The sequence below is a fragment of the Xenopus tropicalis genome, chromosome 5, assembly GCF_000004195.4.
Source record: "Xenopus tropicalis strain Nigerian chromosome 5, UCB_Xtro_10.0, whole genome shotgun sequence".
NCBI lineage: Eukaryota > Metazoa > Chordata > Amphibia > Anura > Pipidae > Xenopus > Xenopus tropicalis.
This window is the reverse complement of record NC_030681.2, coordinates 87,094,132-87,119,164: the sequence shown is the minus strand read 5'-3', so window position 1 is coordinate 87,119,164 and position 25,033 is coordinate 87,094,132. Positions and strand designations below refer to the sequence as shown.

Here is a 25,033-nt window from a genome sequence, read left to right as displayed (position 1 = left end):
TAGATAGAGAGGACAGAAAATTGCGTTCTATAGGGTTGGACAAGGTTTTCCACCAGGATTACCTTTTAGGTTTACAAAAGAGTGCTATAGCGCCATCATTCCTACAGAGAGGCACTTAAATTTCCCAATTAAAGGAGAAGGAAAGGCTAGTAAAGAGTTAATCTCAAGCTCCAGGCATACCTTCAGTTGTCTCAATAGTGCCCTTAAGTCTCCCCATATTTCACCTGATCTAAAGCCAAACAGGAAGAAAAAACACTGAGCTGTGTTAAGAAGACTCCCAAAATGCATCGCTCCTGCACAGACACTACGACCAGCTAACGAGTAAGCGAATGCGCATTGAACATACCTTGTGAGCGCGCTTTCCATATAACAAGCAGGAGTGGCTGCGACAGAGTAGGTTGTGCTCGCATCTAGGGGGAGGGAGAAGGTTCGCGCATGTGTGTTTCCTTACGCGGCGCCATGTTGGATGTCCAACATGGCAGCCACAATAGGACAACTACAGCGATTTAGAAAATCAAGAAGTGCAGGCAATATACTGGTTTCCAGGTAAAAAAAGGTAGCGATCAGCTACAGGGACATGAGGCCTTTCCAGTTATGGGGTCGCTTTATTAGCCCTTTCCTTCTCCTTTAAAAAGATATTGTATACATAGAATAATGTTACCTTGCAGAGAATCTTCTTCATTGTTCTCTTGTTGTGCCCCAGCAAAAAATGGGGCCAGTGAGACAAATAAAAGGAACCTTGCAGCTTGAAGGAGTACACATCTTTTATTCTAATATTAAAAACACAATAGTGAAAAGGATATTTAAATAATTAGAGAAGTTATTATAAAGCTTGAAAAAACACACAAAATTGAAAAAAATTACTGGATGTTTTTCTGTAACAAATATAATTCATTTAACCTAAAATCTATTATGAGTCATAATAACACTAAAAGCATTTTACAAAAGATTTCAAGGTTTTCTGTCAATTTTATGCTTGTTATCTGCAGTAAAAAATATTCTTCCAGAACATCTACAAGTGGCGGTTACATAATGTCTTTTCTATACAACTCTGTTCTTTGTTCTGTGTCCTGAAATGTCTAGTATAAGCTGTCTTTCCCAATTAGCACTCATGGGTAATAACTTAATTTAGATCTCCAGTCAACCATGCAGGGAGTGAGCCCCTGAAATTTGGCTAGAGGTAATGAGAAAAGACTAGCAGGGTATTTTATCTGCCCCAGTAATATTACTGTTAGGTGAGAAAATGTCATTCCCATTGCGTAAGTTGTGTGCATGGCTTATTATCCACAAAGGTCACTATTTTTAAAGGACTTCATAATTGGCTTTTTAATTTAAAGAATCACTTTTAAAAGCATCTCTCTTTTACTCTCTCTAATATAGCAGCTGCTTTGGAAAGTGCTTAAAGCATGACAAGTATTCATTAAGAACTTCATTAAGCCATTGTGTGCATGCAACAACAATATATATGTTTTTTTAGCTCAAGTTTTTCTATTCTTAGTGTGCAGTCTTTAATTTAAGACAAAATAATGGTCAGGTGCAAATTGTGTGCGCAGCATTAGAGCAGCGAGGAAAGCAGATACACACAGCCAATGTTGTGAACTTGTTGGTTCCTTGCCCTTGAAACATCAGTACAATAAAAATGCAGACTGATGGCGAGAAGTAAATAAAAAGGAGATCCGGCCTGCATTCAGTGAATCGTTAGCTAGGTAAACAATAGTAGTGTCATTTGCAGTGATGTTCATCAAGTTCAACCTTTGTTCACATAAGAAAACTTTTTCCCAATCACAGTTTTGTCTTGAGAGGTTTCTGACAGATGTGCATCCAACTCATTATTAAAGTCTACTAGCGAATCTCTTATGGCATAAAGTAAATGGCAAAATTCTTTGGACCAATGACTCAAAATCATTCCAATTCAGCACTTTCAGTCCATATGGATATCTACTGATTACCAGTGACAGAACCATTTAGGCATGCTCACATTTAAAATTTAAAATATTTCATTGTATTTCTTCAGTCCAAATTTGTAGTCAGTCTTGTGACAGCAGGCCCAGACTAGCAATCTGTGGGTTCTGGCAAATGCCAGAGGGGTTTCTGTAAGATGCCAAATACAGTCACTATTTATTGGGCTGGTGGGGGGCTGTTTGTGTACATGAAATGCCATAGCCATTTTTGATTCCACGCCTGCGTGACAGTAGATCCAATATTGACCCATAGTCACTAGATCAACTTATAAAATGCTTATGAATGATATATAGCCCAAGAGACACCCACCTTAACCACATACTGACTCAGCATAGCTGTTATGGGGGCAAAAATGTGTAACTCTTTCAAAATACATACAAAACATTTGTTTTGATACAGCAAACCCGACTGGTCTAGTTACTTACTAATTAATTACATAGCTAATAAAGATGCTAACATTCCTGGTGCTTCCATTGATGAACCTGACACAACAGCACCATATTCGCAGCAGTCTGTTTTCCTTTCTCATTTTCTATTTCCTCTCTTTATTTTAATGTTTAAAAAATAATCATATTCTGTTATTTCAATTAGTATCCACATTGTGAATCATTAGCTACTTATGGAAACTGATAAAATAAATGGTGATAAACTTTTTGCTTTTCTGAAATTATTAATGTCTCTGCACAGTGATTATTATAAAATAGCACAGCACGCTATTTGGTACTCACTTGGTACTTTAAATCATGAAAATAATCTCAGAACCTGATGGTAAATATACACAATTATGGCTGTTTATACAAAAACCTGGTTCTGTACAACTTCAATTTTCTTTATGAAAAGTCCCCCATATCAGGAGCCACCCTGAGTCATCCTCATTATGTTTATTATGAATTACAGACTGTGAATAATCTAGACGGAAATGCAAATATGTATGTGCATATCTAGGTTAACTTTATGAGGCAGAAAGCCTTATAATGATATAAAAACTTTTACTTAGTATGCAAGAAGGCAACAGCCACATAACTGTAATACACCACATGTGTATTTGTAATAGCATTACAAAACGGTAGCTGTGTGTGTAACAGGCCTTCTACAGTAGATTCTTTACTGGAAATTTCCAGAAAGACCTACAGTATAAGGAAGACAAGCCAATTGTCATCAGTTGTAGGAGGCATTTCCCTACGAAGCTTGCCACTGCTTTTTTCTAAGAAAATCCTCTACTTATTCACCATCGATATTTAAGCAGGTTCCCATAAAGCTCTTGAAAAGCCATGAATGTGCTATATATAATGATGGCTCACGCCTGCATAATGGTTTAAAATTTAGTGGTAAGCACAACGTTTCCTTGTTTGCTATCCTTATAATAACCACACACCACCACAAGGTTGTTGTGAGTATGCATAGGTGCAGAATTCTGACAAAAAAGTCCACTAAATATTCTACAATTTGCTAATAAATAAAAAGCATAAAGGGGAATGTAATATAGGTCGCCAATGGGGAAAAATTCAATATTCACATTGTGAACAATTTTGCCTTTGCGTGAATGCAATATATCTTTTGCGAACCCCCTGCCCCTCATGCGACAGTAGGACAGAGATTGCGAGTCTTTTAGCTTGTGTCAGTGCACAGTAAATGTAATAAAACGTTCATGCTAGTTTCATGCTAACAATTCCACAATCTTCAAGTGCATCTTAAGCATTTGCAATGCGCAATTAAAATTTGCAATGCAATAATGGTCTAATGAAAAATATTACATAGTAAAAAGTTAATTTTTATTCTTATTTGTGCACTGTTTTTTCTGTTTATGACTTTTTATTACATTCCCCCTCATAGGGGAAGTCCTAAAATGAATAGCGCAAAGACAAAGGAAGATTCTTATTTCTTATTTCTAAGGAAATAAGATATAAAATATGACACCCAAGCACTGCACAATTCAAGCACATTTTTCATTATTTTTTCAGAAAAGATGACCTTTGTTACACAGTAATGATACCTGTTTCCAGATTTGAATATCATAACAGTCATGCAAAAGCATTTTTATTTTTAAAACAATAATGGTCTAACCATTAAGAAGTATAATAATGAATATACAATGTTAAATGAAGAATGTAGGATCACATCATGAAAATGTGTTTCAAAAATAAAAATAAACAGCATGAAAGCCAGCTAAGAGAGCATGAACGTATCACATACAATACTGTCTTATATTTATTGTATATTTAAGATTTATGATAATAGCAGGTGCTGCAATGACAGTCTGTATGGTTTTCAATCTTCAAATTGTCAATCACTGTGACCTGCAGAAAATCAAACAAAAAAAGTTATTTAAGCACAAATGTTTTAGATATTGAACTGAAAAAACAAGCACCAGTCACTGTGAGTGTAATTGGTTACTACCTATTATTATTATAGAGTACAGTGGGACTTATTTATAAACAGAGATTTATATGCTCTGCCCTAATTTTTCAAGATAAACAAATGTTTTTTTTCATGCTTGATAGTTGCAGAAATCCGAGTGTTTGGTTACAGGCATTCAGTTGGCAGATTACCTTGCTCATTCACCATGCCAGGTCTATCTTTAATAGGACAGATGTCAGTTACTGTGCATTAGATGGTATGCATAGGTTTTTCCAAAATCGTTCCTTAATTTTCATTCTACCCTTAACAACTACATTAAAAATTAAGAGAGTTCGGTTGTTCATAAACCCTATCTTTCTGACTTATAGTAATGCCAATTTACTAATGGTTCATTCTCTGGTAGAACTAATGTATTGTGTATGGTGTATTTTTCTTTTATATTTATACCTCAAAAGTAGGTTAAAGAAGCAGTATCTCTGCAGATAAGATAAAGGGCTTAGACTAAGTGGATATGTGCTGTATTTTTGGCATCTCCTTGTTTTCTTTATGCAGTTTTATAGTTTCTCTGCCCCCCTAGCTAAAGGCTTATGGTAATGTTCCTGTTCCATCTACTGCAATAAGTAACTATTGGATGGCTTGGACATTTTCCTTCAGTACATCCTGATGAAGGGAGGGTGTATTCCCCCCGAAACGTTGATCAAGGTAGTGACAATAAATGGGGTAAGCTCCCGACTGCATATGTTTGTGTGTGCGGCTCTGTTACAAAAACAGTTGGACATATTCCTTCTCATACCTTGATCCCCTCTGAGTTCCATGACATGTATAAATGACCCTGGCTTGTGGCATAACAGAAATAAACTCAGTGTACCTTTGCAAATGATATATTTCTGAAACTGAAAATACAGTATTCTTGGCAACAACACCTATATTATATATAAAAATATTTCATACATAAATGCCATTTAACCATATTTATCAGGAATTCTTTTATAAATCCATTGTATCTAAAGAGCATGTTTGTTACCGGGAGAGCAAAGTGAACCCATCCAGCTTTGCGTGGCTGCCTTTACTGCTACTAAAAATCTTATTTATATAAATTGCGTTACAGTTTTTGAAGAAAAGTCAAAATTTTTTGAGTGAGGTAAAAGTACATGGCATTTAAATTTATATAAAAAACCCTTTTTGGTGTTACTGACCCTTTAAAGCTTGTTAATTATTATCTTGTGTGTCAGCAGTGTTACTTACCCTTGTGGATGCCTTTGCCACGCAGCATGTTGCCTCAGATGTAATATTCTTTGGAACCAGCATGGTTTTCTTTGATCTCATTGGAGTAGGATAGGCCCTAGAGAAGCAGCATCCAGTACATTGAAAAATCAGGGCCTTTCCGAGCCTTTTTGTAAAATAGGTGTTTTCTTTAAGTTTGCACTCTGGGCATCCTGGAACAAGGTAGAAGGAAGCTCTTTGGTCAGCAAGTAATATATTATTTGTCACAAATATCTATCCATATTAAATCACAGGAACAATAAAAATAAAACTAGAATATGCAAAAAAGCTAGCTATGCCCATTGTTTGCATATTGTTGCATCACTTTTTGATTGCCACAACTTGAATGGGAAGAGCCTATAGTTTCCTGGCACACAAGAAAGCAAATGTTTTTAAGTACAGGTATGGGACCTGTTATCCAGAATGCTCGGGACCTGGGGTTTTCCGGATAAGGGATCTTTGGATTTCCATAACTCAAGTTTGTTAAAAATCATTTAAATATTTAATAAACCCAATGGGATTGTTTTGCCTCCAATAAGGATTAATTAAATCTTAGTTAGGATCAAGTACAAGGTACTATTTTAGAATTTCAGAGAAAAAGGAAATCATTTTTAAAAATTGTAATTTTTTTGCTTATAATGGAGTCAATGGGAGATGGCTTTACTGTAATTTGGAACTTTAGGAACACGTTTTTGGATAAGGGATCCCATGCCTGTACTAAGTAAGACCACATGAGCCATAGCTCTAAACATACTGTGCTCATTTACCAACTCTGGGCAAATTTGCCCATGGGCAGTAGCTCATAAAAATAACAATCAGTGAAAGCTTTTTCCAGCAGTTGCAGGAGGAACAATAAATTAAATGTTTTGCCCATGGGCAAATTTGCCCAGTGTTGATAAGTGACCCCCACTGAATGTATTTAGTAAGTAACTGCAACATCTACTGGTATATATTAAAGAGATACTGACACCTGAAAGTTAACTTTTTTTAAATATATCATAACATTATCTTTTCATGCTATTTAAAATTTTGTCATAAAATTCATTTTGCTTTAAAGTAACTGCATTACACACCAGGGTTGTAACTGAACTTCCTGTGCACCAAGCAAAAAATATAACTTAGGCCCACAATGTAGGTGACCTGTTGGGTGCTCCATTCCCTTCCCCATGCACTGGTATAGAATAACCCTATGCCATCCCATGAGCAAATAAATGTCTGGGGTTCTTTAACAGATCCTCCATCCCACACATCTCCATAGCCACAGGATGGATGTTACCCTATTGCTACACAGCTGTATACATTATGTACAAAGTTAAGGTTGAATCTATATTTATTGAAAGCTAAGGCCGATACGGTAATTGTGTGCATATTGAGAGAAATATCTGCATAACAAATGCTTGGTTATTCTCAAAGAACTATGATCATTGCAGTTGCATTGTATTGTATTATTGTATTGTATATGCATTGTATTAAATCTTACCCTGAACCATTAAATCTCCTTCTGGAAAGGAATGGAGCACATGCATAAAGACAGATAAGAAGGCCAGGATAACTGCTATGTACTTTCCACAATAATCCATGCTGTCTCTGAAACAAAAATAATAAATGTAAATAAAGATACATAGGCGGTGCAGTGGTTACATTGCTGCTTTGCAAGGCAGGGGTCCTAAAATCAAGCCCAATGGGGCACTATCCAGATGTGTCAAGCAGGATAAATGTTCATGAATATAGTTCAAATCTTATAGGAAAATGGAATAAAAGCCACTAACTGAAAAAGATCTGTGCAATAAAAATTATTCTACCTCTGTGGACAGATTTCATATAGGTTTTGCTAGTCTGCAAAAATTATTTAGTGACCTATTTACCAGTGGTAAAAAGAATCTTTTTTTTTTTTATAGAACAATGTATGTAACTTCTTATAGTAACTGTCATTATATTTGGGCCATAAGAATACTTCTATGTGTAATTAAAAATTGCAACATAATTCAGTATATTGCAGTACAAAATGCTACTGTTTTTCCTATTTATGCAAATGCTTTTTGGTTTGTGACTTTTATTACATTCTCCTTTGGGGTAATATAATAAATGGTGCAAAGTGTTTTGCAGTTCTAGTAACCCATAGCAACCAATCAGCAAATGCTATTTACTGGTCGCCAGTTTAAAGGAAAGTATCTGATTGGCAGCAATAGTTGCTGGACATGTGCAAAGTAAGCAACTTTTATTACATTACCTTGATTGTCAGTTAGTGTCAACTAATTATCAATAGGCTGTTGAGAATCATAATCATCAGTTATTTTAAATGGATCATCTATAATGGATTGTGTAGTATGTACTTAAAAAAATAAAACAACTTAGTTTTAAATGAATTGTGTGTCAGCTGCTTCTGAATAAGGAATGTGATGTATCTTTGTGCTTGATGCATTATGTATTACACAGGATGTTTTAACCTATGCTTAAAGCTCTGTGGGATAAAATGTGCATTTACCATAATTAAGTGGATTAGATGCAAGTGTTTAATTCACAGTGAAATGTCATCCCTATTCCAAACACATACCTCACATTCTCACAGTGAACCACAACTGTGTGTTAAACTGCCAGTGTATCTTTTAGATCAAAGGCAAATTATTTTATTTACCATTAATTTTTACATGTACCAGAAAGTGTACCTAACAGAACAGAATGACTATTAGTTGGCAAAATACTAATATATAGGCACTAAATACGGTTACTTTCCACTGAAAAACATACAACTATAAAGTTCAGCCATTTGTTAAAAAGATATTTTTAGCAAATCCAGATGAAGGTGAAACAGCCCATCTGAAGCTGCCTCTCATTTGCCTCAGAGAGTGGAAAACAATACCAGTCTGACCTGGTATTGGAATTATTACTCGCTTTACTCAGTTGTTGCTGGACTTCAAATCCTATCATATTTTAACATATTATAAAAGTTAAGGCATTCTGGGAGTTGTAGTGCAGCAACATCAGTCAACATCAGTAACAAGTCTTTCCTGAAATGATATATGATATAGAAATATAATAGCAAGATGCCTCGCATAGTGCAAGTAAAAGCATTCTCATGGGTAAATTCTTTCCTATCTCTATCAATTTCTTCTTTATACTTTATAAGTATTATACCTTTCCTAGATTTTCTTTTGTTTATTAATGATCTTTTCAGTTATTTTGGCCTGAGCATTGGCGTTTTTGAGACCAGTAGCTTGGCAGCAATATGTTTCTCACCACTCCCTTTAATGTTGCTCCCAGTGGCCTCAAAGTAGGAGCTTGGAGGCAAGTTTTGGAAGCACAGAAACACAGTTTTACTACGCAGAGCCTCCTGTAGTCTAGCAGTCCATAAGGGGCTAGCAATAGCCAATCCAAGCCCTTGTTTGACATCCCTAAAGAACTATTTCCATGCGTATATGGCTTGTCAACACTTTTTACACCTGAGTTCATAGGGCGGCACAAATTTAGGGGCAGTATGCTGTGCATCCTGTCCCCTGTGCTCTGTATGTGAGCTAAATGGATGTGCACGATCCTGAGTGGGGGGATCAAGGGTTCAGCCTTTGGGCACCCTGATTAGAAATATCATGTTGAGCCCATCATTTCTAATGGTGAACGGTTTACTTTCAAAACCTCTGGGATCTTTTTTTTTTGTGTGATGTATTATAGATCAAATTGAAGAATCCATAATCACTTGCAGCAATCAGAACTACAATTTGACACGTTTCTAAGAATTCAGTCTATTATTAAGGCTGCTTCTGTTTAATTCTCACTTAATGAGTTTCCATTTACTGAGAAAAGACTGAATTTCACAACTTCCAAAAGGACCTTAATCAACATGAGACACTTTGTTGCTATGTATCAAATTAAATGCATATTGGTTCTTAATAATATAAGAAACAATACTTTCCTGAATAATTTCTTCAACTAGACTGCCACCTTGTGGAAGCAGATGACATTCACAACTTCACGAAGATACCATTCGAATATGACTGCTGCAATGAAGGCTGTCAGTTAAAACTGTAGTTATTAAAATGTATTGTAGAGGCCTTCCTCACCTTTCTGATAGCCTTGTGGTACACTTTTTACCTGTCAGTAGCGCTAGCTCTATGTGTCTATTGATCTGTCTGTCCAATAATATAACAAGGGCAGGGCCAGAACTAGCGGTAGGCAGAAGAGGCATGTCCCTAGGGCACAAATCTGAGGGGGTGCATGCCTCTTCTATTCCCCTATTCCATGCCCTTGTCCCCCCCACAGTCCGCTTCCTTTTGCTAACAGTGCGGGTGTCTGCACTCATCATGCTCCCCCTCCCCTCTCTGCTAGCGCGCATGCGTGCCTGGGAACAAAGTGCACACTGTGAAAGTAGGGTAACACAATGGGAGAGGAGAGGGGCGGTACGGTGAGCGAGCTGGCCAGCCGAACAGCTGCCCAGGCCCAGCACTGAACAAGGGAATATACAAAATTAGCTTTTGTGAGAGGTATGCATTTCATTTAATGATAATCTTATGCAGGTGTCTTGCTTGTTATGCAATTGTGTAAATACTAACAAGCCGTGTTTACAAGTAAAAATATATCAAAATATACAAGCTATATACCAGGTGAACAGTCACCAGCAGTATCCAGTTTCTTTAAAGGAAGACTATACCCCAAACAATGTAGTATATTGCATTAACAAGCTCATATGTAAAACCCTGCTTCATCTAAATAAATAATTTTCATAAATATATACTTTTTTAGTTGTAAGTGCTACTGGGTACTCCTAAATAGAAAATTGCCATTTTAAGAATTATGGCCCGCCTCCTGGGATCATAGGATTCACAGTGACACAAACAAGCCAAGGCACATATACATGATAGGCCACATCAGCCAATTAATAGACAGAGTTCTGTTTTTTGCTTCCACACTTCCTGTTACAGTTAAAGCTGCATTATTTCTGGTCATGTGATCTCTGAGAGAGCCATACCCTAAATACCACTACCATTTTACAAAATATAGAAGGGTTATGTAAAGTTTGAACACATTTCTAGGGGTTTTGGGGTACTATTTTATGTGTTATTACAGTTCTGCCCTTTAAAATGCAAGTCTCATTTCCCCCAAAAGACCTGTTTATCTTAATAATTGAGTATTCTGGGCTCTCTGCCAAAAACTACTAATTAGGTTTGAGAAACTTTGTATCTTTTTGGCATTCAGTGCAGGAGATCAATGAGGGAAATGAGGGACTTTTCAATGAGAATCTGGGACTGTCCCGCCGAAAATCAGGACAGTTGGGAGGTATGGGGAGCACACAGCCCATTACTAAATGGTGAATCAAGGGAAAGGATGTAAAAGAGCAATAGTTACTGATATATATATATATATATATTCCAGTTTGGCGAGATTCTTTAATAGGTCACTTAACATAATATAAACTATCTGTATCAGTATTCATTCTGGGGGTATAGTTTTCCTTTAAGCTTCATTGTTCATTATTAAACCACATACTGTAAGCTGTTACTATGCAGGTAAGAGTAATAATGTTATCTGTTATGCATTGGTGTACTATAGGGTTACTTGAAGTTTAAGTATATGAAAGCCTCATACACTGGAGTCATCAGAGTTAAATGCTGATCAGGTTGCTATTGATTACTGTAGCATAAATGCAATCATATTGTTTTAGTTGTGCTGCTGAAGGCAAACTTCATGAGACTTCATGATCATACAGATCCACCTCATGTTAATAGAAATCTTGGGAAAATTCAGGAAAATTCTTCTTTTTTTTCCAGAATTCCTTCTGCATGATCTTGCAGAAAAACACATTTCTTAATTAACAGTAGCAATGTAAGTAGGTAATCATATTTTCCAGTGTCACCTGGAAAGAAATTAGACCACCTTTAGGATACGGTTAAAGCTAAATAATTACAATAGCGAGTGGCTGCTAACTTCTAAATGAAGCCAGTGCATATATTGTTTTTTATATGGGGCCAACTGAAAAAACTTTAAAAACACATCAAGAGTCTTGATACAGTGAATACAAAAAAGAATACAAATGAAATATGTGCTTGTCTAGATGTATCCTAAGACATTAAAGGGGAACAATCATGAAAAATGTTTTTATAATAATAAAAATATAAAGTCTAGACAAACATTTTGACAATTTATAGCATTTAAAAAATGTGCACCATTACAAAGTTATGGCTAATTATTAAAGTAGTCTCCCAACCCCCACCCTCAAGAGTCTCTGGCTCCCTTTTCTGCGTCAGTGACACAGAAATGTGTGAGTGACAGAGCAAAGCGAAAGCTGATTTGCTGAGGCATGTAATGAGGCCACACCCCTATAGCAAATGTGCAGGGAGGGTGCTGATGAAGCAGCATTTGTACATATGAGTAAATTAGCTTATTGTTTATATCCTATAAATCCTCCAATACACAGCATTTCAGGCTCTTTTGCATTTGGGTTCTGTGCTGCTCACCCACAGGCTTAGATCAGTTGCCAGTTACCCTCTTGCAATTTACACACACAGATACAAATCTTATTTCTACAGCCACATACAGGTGTAACAAAAGAGTATATAAAAAAGACTTCCCACATACCAGTGACACATCAGGTGTCAGACAATCTAAGTGGGAATTGGGTTGAATTTTTAGACCTTATTAAAAGTCTTTTCTATCAGACTGGAAAGATAAGCAGGTAGGGATTGAACTTTAAGGGGCAAATTCATTAAAGTACGACAGGTCCGATTACAAAAAAAATTAATTTTTTCTAAATTTCACAACTTTTGGTATTTTCTGCAATATTTTCATTAATTTGCGCAACTTTTTCGTACTTTGCAACAATTTGTGCGACAGAATCGTATTTGTCACAAAGAGTACGAAAGTTCCAGATTCATGCAAGCTTCAGTATCGTGACTTTCCTTGGGCCAGGTTGGAGCTGCAGAGTGCCATTGAGTCCTATGGGAAGCTTCCAAAATCATGCGCTGAGGGTTCAAATTCAGAAAGGCTTTTGCGCCGTTTACGATCGTTCAGATACAAAAATTTTGTAACTTTCAGATCGTACTACTCACATCAGAAATTTTTGTATTTAATGTGAATTTTCACAAATCGTACTTGTAATTCGTATTTTAATGAATCTGGCCCTAGATGTCAGCCAAGAATAGTTGGCCCACTCCCACTCTCTGCTCAGAACACAATCTGCCTGTCAGAAATGAGCCAAGTTCAGTAGATTCCCATTCATGATAGTTCCCCTTTGAAAATATACATAAGAAACTGAAGTGATAAACTACTATTCAATAAGATTGCAATATAGTAGAGGAGGTAATGTAATTAAATTTGTAAATGGAAAAAATAAGAGTGCACAAATAAGAATAAAAATTCACCCTTTGCAATGTAATACTTTTTCAGTAGACTTACTGCATTCTGAATTTTAATTGAGCATTGTAAATGTTTAAGAATTGCTTGAAGATGGCGTAATTGTTAGCAAGAAAATAACTTTTTAATTAAGAAGCTTTATTTCATGTACTGTGCACTGGCGCAAGCTTACAAGTTTGAATCATTAACCTACTGTTGCATGAAAGTCAAAGGAGCAGATTTATCAAAATGTGAATTTGGCGCTTAATACATAAAAACTCACCCATGTTCTATTCATTCCTATGGGATTTTTAGAAGCGTATTTATGAAATAGTGAGTTCTAACTTCACCCATTGATAAATACACTTCTAAAAATCTCATAGGAATGAATAGAACATGGGTGAGTTTTTGTGTATTAAGCTCTAAACTCACATTTTGATAAATCTGCCCCAAAGGGTTCGCAAAAGGTATTTTACATTCTTGCAAAGGCAACATTGTAATGCAAATTTTTATCCCCACTGCAAATATTTTTGTATGTGTAATGCTGTAAATTAAGATCCAGATGGTCCATGCCAAGTACATAACTGGAGGTGTAAATTAAGCAGAATTAGTTGAGACCTAGTTGGGACCTCTTTATGTACATTAGGAATGCACCAAATCCATTATTTTGGAATTTGGGTGAATCCCGAACCAAATCCACAAAAGGTAACAAAGGCTCAAAAAGAACCACGTGCATAGCACAAGGCAAAATATGTTCAATTTCCTTGTTCATTCAACCAAAAGTCACATGAATTTAAGGGTTTGGATTCAGCCAATTTGTTTCTGGCTAAAAAAGGCTCAAATTTTGCTGCATGCCAAACCGATGTACATTGCTTGCAGCATAACATATGTGCCAATATTAAGAAAAAGGAGAATGAGTAAAATGATAAATTTTTACTACATATAAAGAAATTCACAACATTTTTAATTAATATGCCTTGCGTTGAGTTACCTCTCTTGTATGAACCTGGTGAACAGAGGTTTCAGCTGAGGTCCTGATGTTCTGCTGCTGTTATTACCTTTAGATTTTCCTCCTTTTATACTACTTGCATTGATACCACAGGATTTAGCAGTTAAGCTGAGGGATTAACCATCCGTCTGCTAGCTGCGGCACAGACTTCTTTATATAATTACTTTTCCGTCAATTTAATGATATCATGTTTTTAATGATATCAAATTTGTCTTTCTCCCAATGCTACAGGTGTCATGTTTCTATCTACAAGTGCAAACCCTGACTTTATTGTCTGATGCTTTAATCATCAACAACGCTAATATGTTAAAATGCTCCTCTTCTTAAATCCTTTCTTTGTAAAAAGCTTAGACAAAGTAATTAAAACCAGTGAGTTGCCGCTAATACTGCACTTTGGTTAGCATGTTTTTTAAGAAAAATAGTTTAATATTGTATATTCAACTTTAGTTCTAGTAAAATAGGAACATTTCAAGAAACAGTGCTATAAAGAGTTTAAAGCAGCAGAACAGAATATGTTTATAAACCCCAAAGGGCTTATATACCTTTCACTTAAAAATAGACTGTTGCTGGAAGGGAACATTTATTAGGGAGGCACTACTGCCATTTCATTTGTATATAATATTTCAATAAATAATTGTGTTGGTAATAAAATGTAAGAAAACTGTACTAGCTTAATCGCGGCGACTAAGCACTCAGAAATGGCTTTCCATCAGAAACAGTATGAGTTGCCGGTGGAAATCCCTTTGCATCTCTTTTGTATGCCGAAGTTGCACAAAGTTTCCTTCTTCAGGCAAGTTTGCACGACTTCAGAAAACTGAAGCAATTGTAAAGGGCTTTCCACCAGCGAGTCCTATTTTGGCCAGTGGAAAGCCATTTTGGAGTAGTCCGCCCACTATACCAGAGATCTGTTGCAAGCGACTGAACCTCTCCGTGGGTCCTTACCCTAAGGAGGTCTCATTCCCATAGAGCATACAATCTCTACATTGTTTACAATTCTAAGGGGCTGATTCATCAAAGTATGAGTTTGAATCCCGAAATGGGTAAAATTCAAATTAGATACGATAATTTCTCATGATCGCAAATGTCATGAAAATGCTTACGAAAAAATCATATTAGTCACGATAATATCATATTGGCGATCTGCAAGTCACATAATTTTCGTATCCGAACGATCATAAACGGAGGGAAAACCTTTATGACTTTGATCCTTCTGTGCATGATTTTGGAAGCCTCCCATAGGACTCAATGGCACTCTGCAGCTCCAACCTGGCCAAAGGAAAGTCAAGATACCGAAGCTTGAATGAATCCAAAACTTTCGTACTCGTTGCGAAAATACGATTTTGTAGCGTAACTTTTGACGCACAGTATGAAAAAGTCGAACAAATTAACGAAAAAAATCTGCGAAAATAAGCGAGGTACGAAAACGAGAAGTGATTAAGCGCACAGATCAACTAATATGGTAAAATGTAACTGATAGGTGCGTTTCTGGACCCCTGGCCACCCTGAGGCAGCACTTTGGATGCTTGCCCACAGCGCTTGATTTCCTGAGCTTTAGAGCAGAGTGAGAAGGGACATATCACTAGTGCAGAGAGTGCAATTAAAAAAAATCTGAATTTTGTCTCCTAGAATAGGGTACTTTGCTGTCCCTGGTAGCTGAAGGTTCTAGAATTTCACAAATTCATTGATCCATCCTGAACGAAGAGTCACAAGGTTTTCTAAACAATCTTTACATTGGACTAAGACTGGCGGCACACAGGAAACATCTCCTCTCCCGCAGGTGTCAAATGCGTAAAGCAATTTACTAAGCTGCAAAAGTATTCTGCCTTAAAGTCCTTTACAGAGCATGTAAGTGTAAACATGAGGCCAAATTACAGATGACTTGAAGTTATTCAACTGTTGCGAGCTCCCTCTGTTGTCAATATGCATCATACTCTACTAGCAAAGGGAAATTTGCCCTAGTGCAGTTACTTGTAGCAACCAAGTATTTAATTGCAGTTTACACATAAAAGCTATATGGTTGTATGGTTGCTATGAGTTAACACACTTGGTCAAAATTGCTTTATTTTTTGAGTCCCTGTGTGCACTATGTGTTAGCTGTCAGAGCCCCTTTCAGCTACCCAATATGAACTGGATTTACCTGAACTGGATTTATAACATATAATAGCGAATGGATAGCTCTGTTTGCCACACATACACACACAAATTCCCAAGCTGAAAAATATTTTTTTTTTCAAAAAGTAACTTATCCTGGTCAGTTGTAACACTGGGTATGTTTGCACATAGGCAGTAACCCAGGGCGACCAATCAGAGGTTTGCTTTTATGCAGCTGGTTGAAAAAATGCTTATCACCTGCTGGTTGCTATGAGTTAAGGTCATACACAGATTTCAGCAGGCAAATCTGTGTATCATCATTCACATCGCAACAAGTAATCATTAATCTGATTATGCCCCATTGTTCTATAGATCACCTAATACACACATTACTAACACATTTGTCATTTTTTTTGTTTTTAAAAATTTAAATAAACTCACAAATGTCTGACATTTACTTAAAAGTCTGAACTGAAAAAGTCAGCACAAGATAAAGTTGCAGAAAAGTTGAGAAACTCTGAATTGTTGCACCGAAACCCCTACTTTTTCGAATTGTCGTACAAAAAAACAGCATAAAAAATCCAAAACCTCTAAAGAAGGACATCTGCTATTGACTTCTACATGATCTTGGCAGGTTTTAGCTGACAAATTGGCAGATTCGGATTTTTATCCTATTTACCGCAAAATTAATCTCGAAAAACCACGACTGTTTGTAAATGACCCCCACAGATTTTGTTGCACTAAAACTGCAGGAGCTCCTAAGCAGAGTTGAAAAAAAATATGCTCGCCTTCTTATCTGTTATCTTTCTCTCCTATTAATAACATTGGCATTGAGCAACATTATTACCGGCCAGGTGGCAACTCTGCTTATGTTACATATCTGCTTATTTCACTTCCCTTAATTAGTTTTAAGATTGAAATATATCTGGTAGGAGTGCAGCTGGGGAGGGGGGGTTTATTTACAACCCCCAGTGACTGTGGGGTCTGCTTCCTCTATATTTATGCCAGTGCTGTAGTATGATTTAACATGAGCATATTCTTTCCAAATGATTGCTTTCAGCTAATCTCTGTCTTTTGCTGTTGTTAAAAATTTTTAGCTTTAGTTTTGATGTTTTTTTGACAAGTGGGAGAATTTGAACTACTTTGCACAAGTTACATGGATGTGGCACCCTGGGAAATGAAGAATATGGCTAGCCCCATGTGAAATTTCAAAATGAAATATTAAAAAATCTATTTGCTCTTTTGAAAAATAGATTTCAATAAGGATTCTCCTGGAGATGCTCTGCGTTTTGAAAACAATGTTTTCCCATGCTTTAAGAATTGGATGGGGTTATCAAATAAAGGGGGCACCAGAAGTAGCATCTATACCATACACAAACTAGTAACAGTATTAAATGTTCAAAGTGTTAGTAGTGTGAATGGTGAAATGGGGGAGTTAAAGTTAATGGCACTGGATGAGAAATATAACATCATTGGTATTGCTGAAACATGGTTTAATGGGTCACACAACCAGGCTGTTAATATAGAAGGTTATACAATTTTTTGAAGAGACAGATAAATAGAAGATGGGGTGATCTTTGTGTTGAGCATTGTTTGAAATCCAGTTAAAAATCCTGTATAGGAAAAGCTGTTACAGATTTTAAGAGAACGGCAAGTTAAGTAGGACATGTGCTGTGGGTGACTATGACAACTAACAGTGACCATAATATAATCTAACTCAGTGGTTCTCAACCTTCCTAATGCCGCGACCCTTTAATACAGTTCCTCATGTTGTGGTGACCCCCAACCATAAAATTATTCCTAAGACCATCGGAAATATGTGTTTTCCGACGGCCTTAGGCGACCCCTGTGAAAGGGTTGTTCCACCCCCAAAGGGGTCCCGACCCACAGGTTGAGAACCGCTGATCTAACTGAATACATTTTGTAAAAGGAAAAATACACTGGCTTGGCAAGAGTCATAGCCAGCAGTGCCAGGAATAAAAAAGGAAACACAGATACTGGTTTCACTAGCAATTTCTTTTTAAAAATGATCAAATAGCATTTTTACTTAATGTATTTTGGGAAGTTGCTAAGAATTATATTTGCTGTAATTCTGCATAAACAGTTTTTGGGTGCAGTTCCCCTTTGATGAATGATTTACCATAGTCAGTTCCTGAGTCCACAAAGAAATGAATCCCCAGTATGAAAAATTTCCTTATTTACTCTAGGATTAAAAGGTATTACATTGCCATTATGACTGCTAGTGCCTCTACCATTAGCATATCCTGAGAAAGGAACAATGTAATGACCTCCAGAGTCAATTTTAGTTAGCCCAGTTTTTGCTAATCTTTTCCCTAACAGTTTTAACATTGCTTAAAAAGCAAGTAATCTAACCAATAAGCATTAACATTCAACTACATCTACTTTATATAGGGTTAATATTGGTCTTGTACCTCAAGATTATGTTCTAGGGCAGTGTTCCCCAACCAGTGGCTCGTGAGCAACATGTTGTTCGCCAACCCCTTGGATGTTGCTCCCAGTGGCCTCAAAGCAGGTGCTCATTTTTAAATTCTTGGCTTGGGGGCAAGTTTTGGTTGCATAAAATCCAGTGTAATTGCCATACAGAGCCTTCTATAGGCTACCAGTCCACATGGGGCCTATTAAATAGTCAATTATTGCTCTTATTGGCACCACCAGGAAATTTTTTATGCTTGTGTTGCTCTCCAACACTTTTTCCATTTAAATGTGGCTCACAGGTATACAAGGTTGGGGATCCCTGTTCTAGGGTATCTGCATTTCTCATTTCTATCTACACAATTTGTTTGCCCTAAAATATTTTCTTTACCGTGACAACACATAAAGCTTTTCATAAATCTCAAATCCCTCTCCCTTGGTTCCGTCTCAGGTTTCAAGCTTTCATGGCAATAGCCTTGACAATAAAATGATACCTAAACATATGAAAGACTGAACTAATAATCATAGCTTTCCCTAAATCATCTTCCTTTCTCACTGAAAAAAGTACCACATTTTATCCTTCTTCATATTTGATTTTATGTACCATAAAGACTCGGAAACAGCACTCAGACCTTGCAATTAAATTCTATAAGCCTTAATAAGTCCAGATCTATTAGTAGTAGCAATAAGCATACATAACCTGCCTTATAGCTTACCTAGCTGACAACTAAATTGTATGAATACTTTAAGGCAGCCATTTAAATGTGATGACAATATAGCGGTTACATTGGAAAAAGACACATGTCAACCATCTTTAGCCTTTATGTTTAATGAACATACCTATCTGATCCCCAGGAAGGTAAAAATATCAGTTTGTACGCTGAATGGGTTTTAGAACCTAGCACAAGAATGTATCTAACATATTTGTATGGCCATTAAAATACACACAGCAGCAATTAGGATACAATGTGCTCTTTTTTTTAATAAGGTAAATGAGAAAATTGATTACATCTGGATATATTGAACAATTAAAATGCTAAATTGACAACAATGTGGACAATTTCAAGACACATGGGATCTACTCTGATACCTAAGCCTTAGTGGTGGGAATCCTTTGCCTTTGCTTTTCATACTGCTAGCATGCAATTGATAAAGTGTAACAGTTAACAGTAAGGGTATATAAGTTGCTTGATAGGTAGGGTGATATCTGAACCATAGGACACAGAGAGCAAATTATCTATTTAATTTTTTTTTTAAAAAAGTTCAATAATGACAAAAAAAAAGTTGAAACAAAAGAAAAACCCCATCTGAATCATCTTCAGTTTACCTCACTGGGGGAAAAAGCTTTAGACTCCAAAGTGATCAGATTAGTTCTGGGGCTGTATTGAGGTCAGTTGCTCAATGGATGTTCTTGTGTCTGCTGGAATGATCTACTGGTAAACAAAGCATCAGAGAGTTTATTGTATATATTTACAGTGGTGTGAAAAACTATTTGCCCCCTTCCTGATTTCTTATTCTTTTGCATGTTTGTCACACAAAATGTTTCTGATCATCAAACACATTAAACTATTAGTCAAAGATAACACAAGTAAACACAAAATGCAGTTTTTAAATGAGGGTTTTTATTATTTAGGGAGAAAAAAAATCCAAACCTACATGGCCCTGTGTGAAAAAGTAATTGCCCCCTGAACCTAATAACTGGTTGGGCCACCCTTAGCAGCAATAACTGCAATCAAGCGTTTGCGATAACTTGCAACGAGTCTTTTACAGCGCTCTGGAGGAATTTTGGGCCACTCATCTTTGCAGAATTGTTGTAATTCAGCTTTATTTGAGGGTTTTCTAGCATTAACCGCCTTTTTAAGGTCATGCCACAACAACTCAATAGGATTCAGGTCAGGACTTTGACTAGGCCACTCCAAAGTCTTCATTTTGTTTTTCTTCAGCCATTCAGAGGTGGATTTGCTGGTGTGTTTTGGGTCATTGTCCTGCTGCAGCACCCAAGATCGCTTCAGCTTGAGTTGTCGAACAGATGGCCGGACATTCTCCTTCAGGATTTTTTGGTAGACAGTAGAATTCATGGTTCCACCTATCACAGCAAGCCTTCCAGGTCCTGAAGCAGCAAAACTGTAAGGGTACCTGGTGGTCTAGTGGGGCGGCGGGCGGCCCGCGGGTTCTCCCTAGGCGCGGGCGCGCGCGACGTGCGGCCCTTTAAGGCTTCTGCCTTGTGCGCATGCGCGCTCGCGTCCGGCGCCTCTACGCATGCGCACGCGCGTCTACGCTCGGCGCGCGCATATGACGTCACGATGGCGCCAAATTCAAATATTTAAGGTGCTTCTAGCTTGAAATCATTGCCCAACGTAGGTTCTGCTTCCTGTAAGTTCCTGGGTGTGTTTCTCTGGTGTTCCTGCTGTATTTTGACCTTAGCCTGTACCCGACCTTCTCTTGTTTGCTGCCTGTATTGACCTTGCCTGTTCCTGATTATTCTTGCCTGCTGCCTGGACCGACCATTGCCTGACTATTCTACTGGATCCTGACTTTGTACTACATTGCCCGATTGTTGCTGACCCCGGCCCGTCCTGACTACGCTTGTGTTCCCCCACCTTCCTGTCATACAATTGGTTCCCGTGCCTACTCAGAACTCTCTCCTCGGGTCTCTCACAACAAGTCCTGGCGGCATCCGAGTAGCGAAGGGCTCCTCCCGACGTGAAAGGCGGCGGTTATAGGCAGAAGCGTGAGCCGAGACCGGGTCCTTGGAGTCTGTTCTGGGTTCTGGGATACTGATCGTGACATTACGTTGGGCCCTTAAACATGGACCCTGAAGGGGCTGCTGCATCACCTCCATCCCCTGAAGTGATTCGAGCAAATCTCCTCCAGCGTCTTAGGGAACAAGAAGCCCAGCAGGACCAGATTATCCAGTGGCTCCAGAGACTATCTGAAAGGTTGGATGCGCTCCAAAAACAGCCTGCCGCTCCTACTCCCGCTTCTCTCCCAGGAGGCGGTTCATCACACACAGCTTCAGCAATGTATGTATTTGAGCCTAAGGTCCCGTTCCCTGAAAAGTTTTCTGGGGAGCGTAGTAAATTTTTTGCTTTCCAGGAAGCATGTAAGTTGTACCTTAGCTTCCTCCCTCGTTCTTTTCCCACGGAGGAGCTGAAGGTTAATTTTGTTATGACCCTACTGCTTGGGGATCCTCAGTTATGGGCGTTTTCCTTACCACCCTCCGATCCAGCCCGTACATCCCTCGATTCCTTTTTTAAAGCCATGGCGATAATCTATGACGATCCTGATCGTTCTGCCTCTGCTGATTCCGCTATTCGTAGCCTTAGGCAGGGTAAACGACGGGTTGAGGATTACTGTACTGAATTCCGCCGTTGGGCAGTAGAAACGGGGTGGAATGACATTGCCTTACGTAGTCAGTTTAGAATCGGGCTATCTGACGCTGTGAAAGACAGCCTGATCAATTTTCCCGCCTCATCCTCCCTAGACTCCCTAATGTATCTGGCCATTCAAATTGATAGGAGGCACAGGGAGAGACGTCAGGAGAAAGTATCCGCAGCTTCTCCACAACCCTCTCATACAGAGTTTATACATAGACCTGAGGTTGCCTTCTCTAAGCCCTCAGAAGAACCTATGCAGCTGGGTTCTACCCGTTTATCCTCTGAGGAAAAGGATCGCAGACGGGCTAATGGGTTGTGTTTGTACTGTGGGGATAAAGGTCATTTTCGTAGTACTTGTCCCAAAAGGCCCGGGAAACGACAGAGCCTAAGCAGATCTGGGGAGTTCTGCTTGGGCAATGTCGTTTCCACTCCCCAACCTAGTTTATCCAAAGTCATGGTTCCGGTCCTTTTGGGATGGGAGACGAGTAGTGTGGAAAGCTTGGCATTTATTGATTCTGGGGCAGAAGGGAATTTCCTAGATTCTAATTTTGCTTGCAGGCACGGAATAACCACACTTCCTTTATTCCCTCCCATCAAGCTAGTTGCCATTGATGGTACGTCTCTGGGTCGTGGGCTTATTTCCTCTAAGTCCGTAAGTTGTTCCATGTCCATAAGGTCACACCATGTGGAACAAATCTCCTTTCTCATCATAGATTGCCCGCATACCCCAGTGATCCTAGGTCTCCCTTGGCTGCGTAAGCACTGTCCCCAGATTGATTGGTTAACTAGTAGTATACTCCAATGGGGAACAGATTGTCAGACCTTATGCATGAAACCCGTCCAGGCTCTGGCCGCAACCTCTTTACAGGGGCTACCTGCTCCTTACTTCCCTTTTGTGGACGTCTTTTCTAAAAAAGCTGCCGAGACTCTTCCCCCACACAGGCCTTATGACTGTGCCATGGATTTAATCTCTGGTTCCTCTCCTCCTAAGGGTAGAATTTACCCCTTATCTCTACCTGAGACCCAGGCTATGGAAGAGTATATAAAAGAGAATTTGGAGAGGGGGTTTATAAGGCCCTCTTGCTCCCCAGCAGGAGCAGGGTTCTTTTTTGTAGAAAAGAAAGATGGGGGTCTCAGACCATGTATTGACTACAGGGGTTTAAACAAAATCACGGTTAAAAACCGTTATCCTCTTCCCTTGATTTCCGAACTCTTTGATAGAGTCAAGGGTGCCACCATTTTTTCTAAGCTCGATCTTAGAGGCGCTTATAATCTAATACGAATTCGGGAGGGGGATGAATGGAAAACTGCCTTTAACACCCGCGATGGGCATTATGAATATCTGGTAATGCCCTTTGGGTTATGTAACGCCCCTGCGGTTTTTCAAGAATTAGTGAATGACATATTCCGTGATCTTCTAGGTCGCTCTGTAGTGGTGTACTTAGACGATATTTTGATTTATTCTAATAGTCTCTCTGATCATCGTGCCCATGTTCAGGAGGTCTTATCTAGATTAAGGCAGCATCACTTGTATGCAAAAATTGAGAAGTGTATCTTCGAAGTTTCTTCAGTTCACTTCCTGGGCTATATTATTTCCCATAAAGGTCTAGAAATGGATCCAGTCAAGGTTCAGGCCATCGTAAATTGGGTACAACCTTTGTCTCTATGGGCGATACAGAGATTTCTGGGTTTCGCCAACTATTACAGACAATTTATTAAGAACTTTTCTACATTAGTGGCTCCAATTACCGCTCTCACTAAGAAGGGTGCTGATCCAAGCATTTGGCCAATAGAGGCCTTAACAGCCTTTAAACTATTAAAGGAGGCTTTTGTTTCCGCTCATGTACTCCTGCACCCTGAATCGGCTCTCCCTTTCCTACTGGAGGTAGATGCTTCTGAAATTGGAGCAGGGGCAGTCCTGTCTCAACGGCATCTTGTAACGAATAAGATTCACCCTTGTGGTTTTTTTTCTTAGAAGTTTTCTCCTACGGAGATAAATTACGATATTGGTAATAGGGTGTTACTGGCCATAAAATTGGCATTTACTGAATGGAGACACCTCTTGGAAGGTGCCAAACATGTAGTAACAGTAATCACTGATCATAAAAATCTCTTGTACATTGAATCTGCTAAGCGTTTGAATCCTAGACAGGCCAGATGGGCATTATTCTTTTCCCGTTTTAATTTCATTATAACTTATAGACCTGGTGAAAAGAACGTCAAAGCAGATGCCCTGTCTAGGAGTTTTGACCCCAACCCTGTGGAGAGATCTCCACTTGACCCTATTGTCCCTAAGGAGTTGATTATAGCTGCTCTGAATCCAGATCTGCTTACTTCCCTGACGGAAGCTCAGGTTGACTCTCCTCCCAATGTGCCCCCAGGGAAATTGTTTGTTCCAGAAAACCTCCGTGAGGCAGTTTTTTTAGAGGCTCATGATGCTAAGGCAGCTGGGCACCCTGGTCGCAGTAAGACCTGTTCTCTCATGTCTCGTACCCTTTGGTGGCCAACATTAAGACAAGATGTTAATAATTATGTTGACTCGTGTCCAACTTGTCAACGTTCCAAGCCATCCAGGTCCTTGCCTCAGGGTCTACTACAGTCCCTTCCGATTCCTGAAAGGCCATGGACTCACATCTCCATGGATTTCATTGTAGATTTACCTCCTTCCAAAGGGTATACTGTTATATGGGTGGTTGTGGACCGCTTTAGTAAGATGTCCCATTTTATCCCCCTTCCCGCCCTCCCTTCCGCGAAATCCCTAGCAGAACATTTTATGGTGAATATTTTTAGACTCCATGGGGCTCCGCTGAATATAGTCTCTGACAGGGGAGTCCAGTTCGTTTCTAGGTTTTGGCGGGCTTTCTGTTTTTTGATGGGTACTGAGTTGTCCTTCTCCTCAGCATATCATCCTCAGACCAATGGGCAGACGGAGAGGACAAACCAGTCTTTGGAACAGTACCTTAGATGCTATGTTGCCAGTAATCAATCCCTTTGGGCTGATTTTCTTCCGTGGGCTGAGTTTGCTTTCAATAATTCCACTCACGCATCCACTGGGGAGTCACCGTTTTTTGTTGTTTTTGGCATTCATCCCAGAGTTTTTTCATTTTCCACTGTTCCGTCGGAGGTACCTGCTGTCAATTCTATAGTTGATAATTTCTCTAACATTTGGCAAAAGGTTCATAGTGCATTGTCTTCTGCAGTAGCTGTTCAGAAGAAAGCC

General features: G+C 38.6%; 1 protein-coding gene across 3 annotated transcripts in view; it reads right to left on the bottom strand.

The window, feature by feature from the left end:
* Positions 1-3,889: 3,889 nt before the first annotated feature.
* cga (glycoprotein hormones, alpha polypeptide) overlaps positions 3,890-25,033 on the bottom strand; it is a 40,017-nt gene continuing 18,873 nt past the window's right edge. For 2 of the 3 annotated variants that reach the window (XM_018094336.2, XM_031902550.1), the window contains exons 2-4: positions 7,064-7,170; positions 5,566-5,756; positions 3,890-4,259 (exon numbers count right to left, since the gene is read on the bottom strand). In XM_018094336.2, the coding sequence (XP_017949825.1) occupies positions 4,182-4,259; positions 5,566-5,756; positions 7,064-7,163 (369 nt within the window). In that variant the 5' untranslated portion in view covers positions 7,164-7,170 and the 3' untranslated portion in view covers positions 3,890-4,181. Of the gene's footprint in view, positions 4,260-5,565; positions 5,757-7,063; positions 7,171-13,894; positions 13,950-25,033 lie in introns of those variants that run through there. The other variant, XM_002933919.2, reaches the window with a different exon arrangement.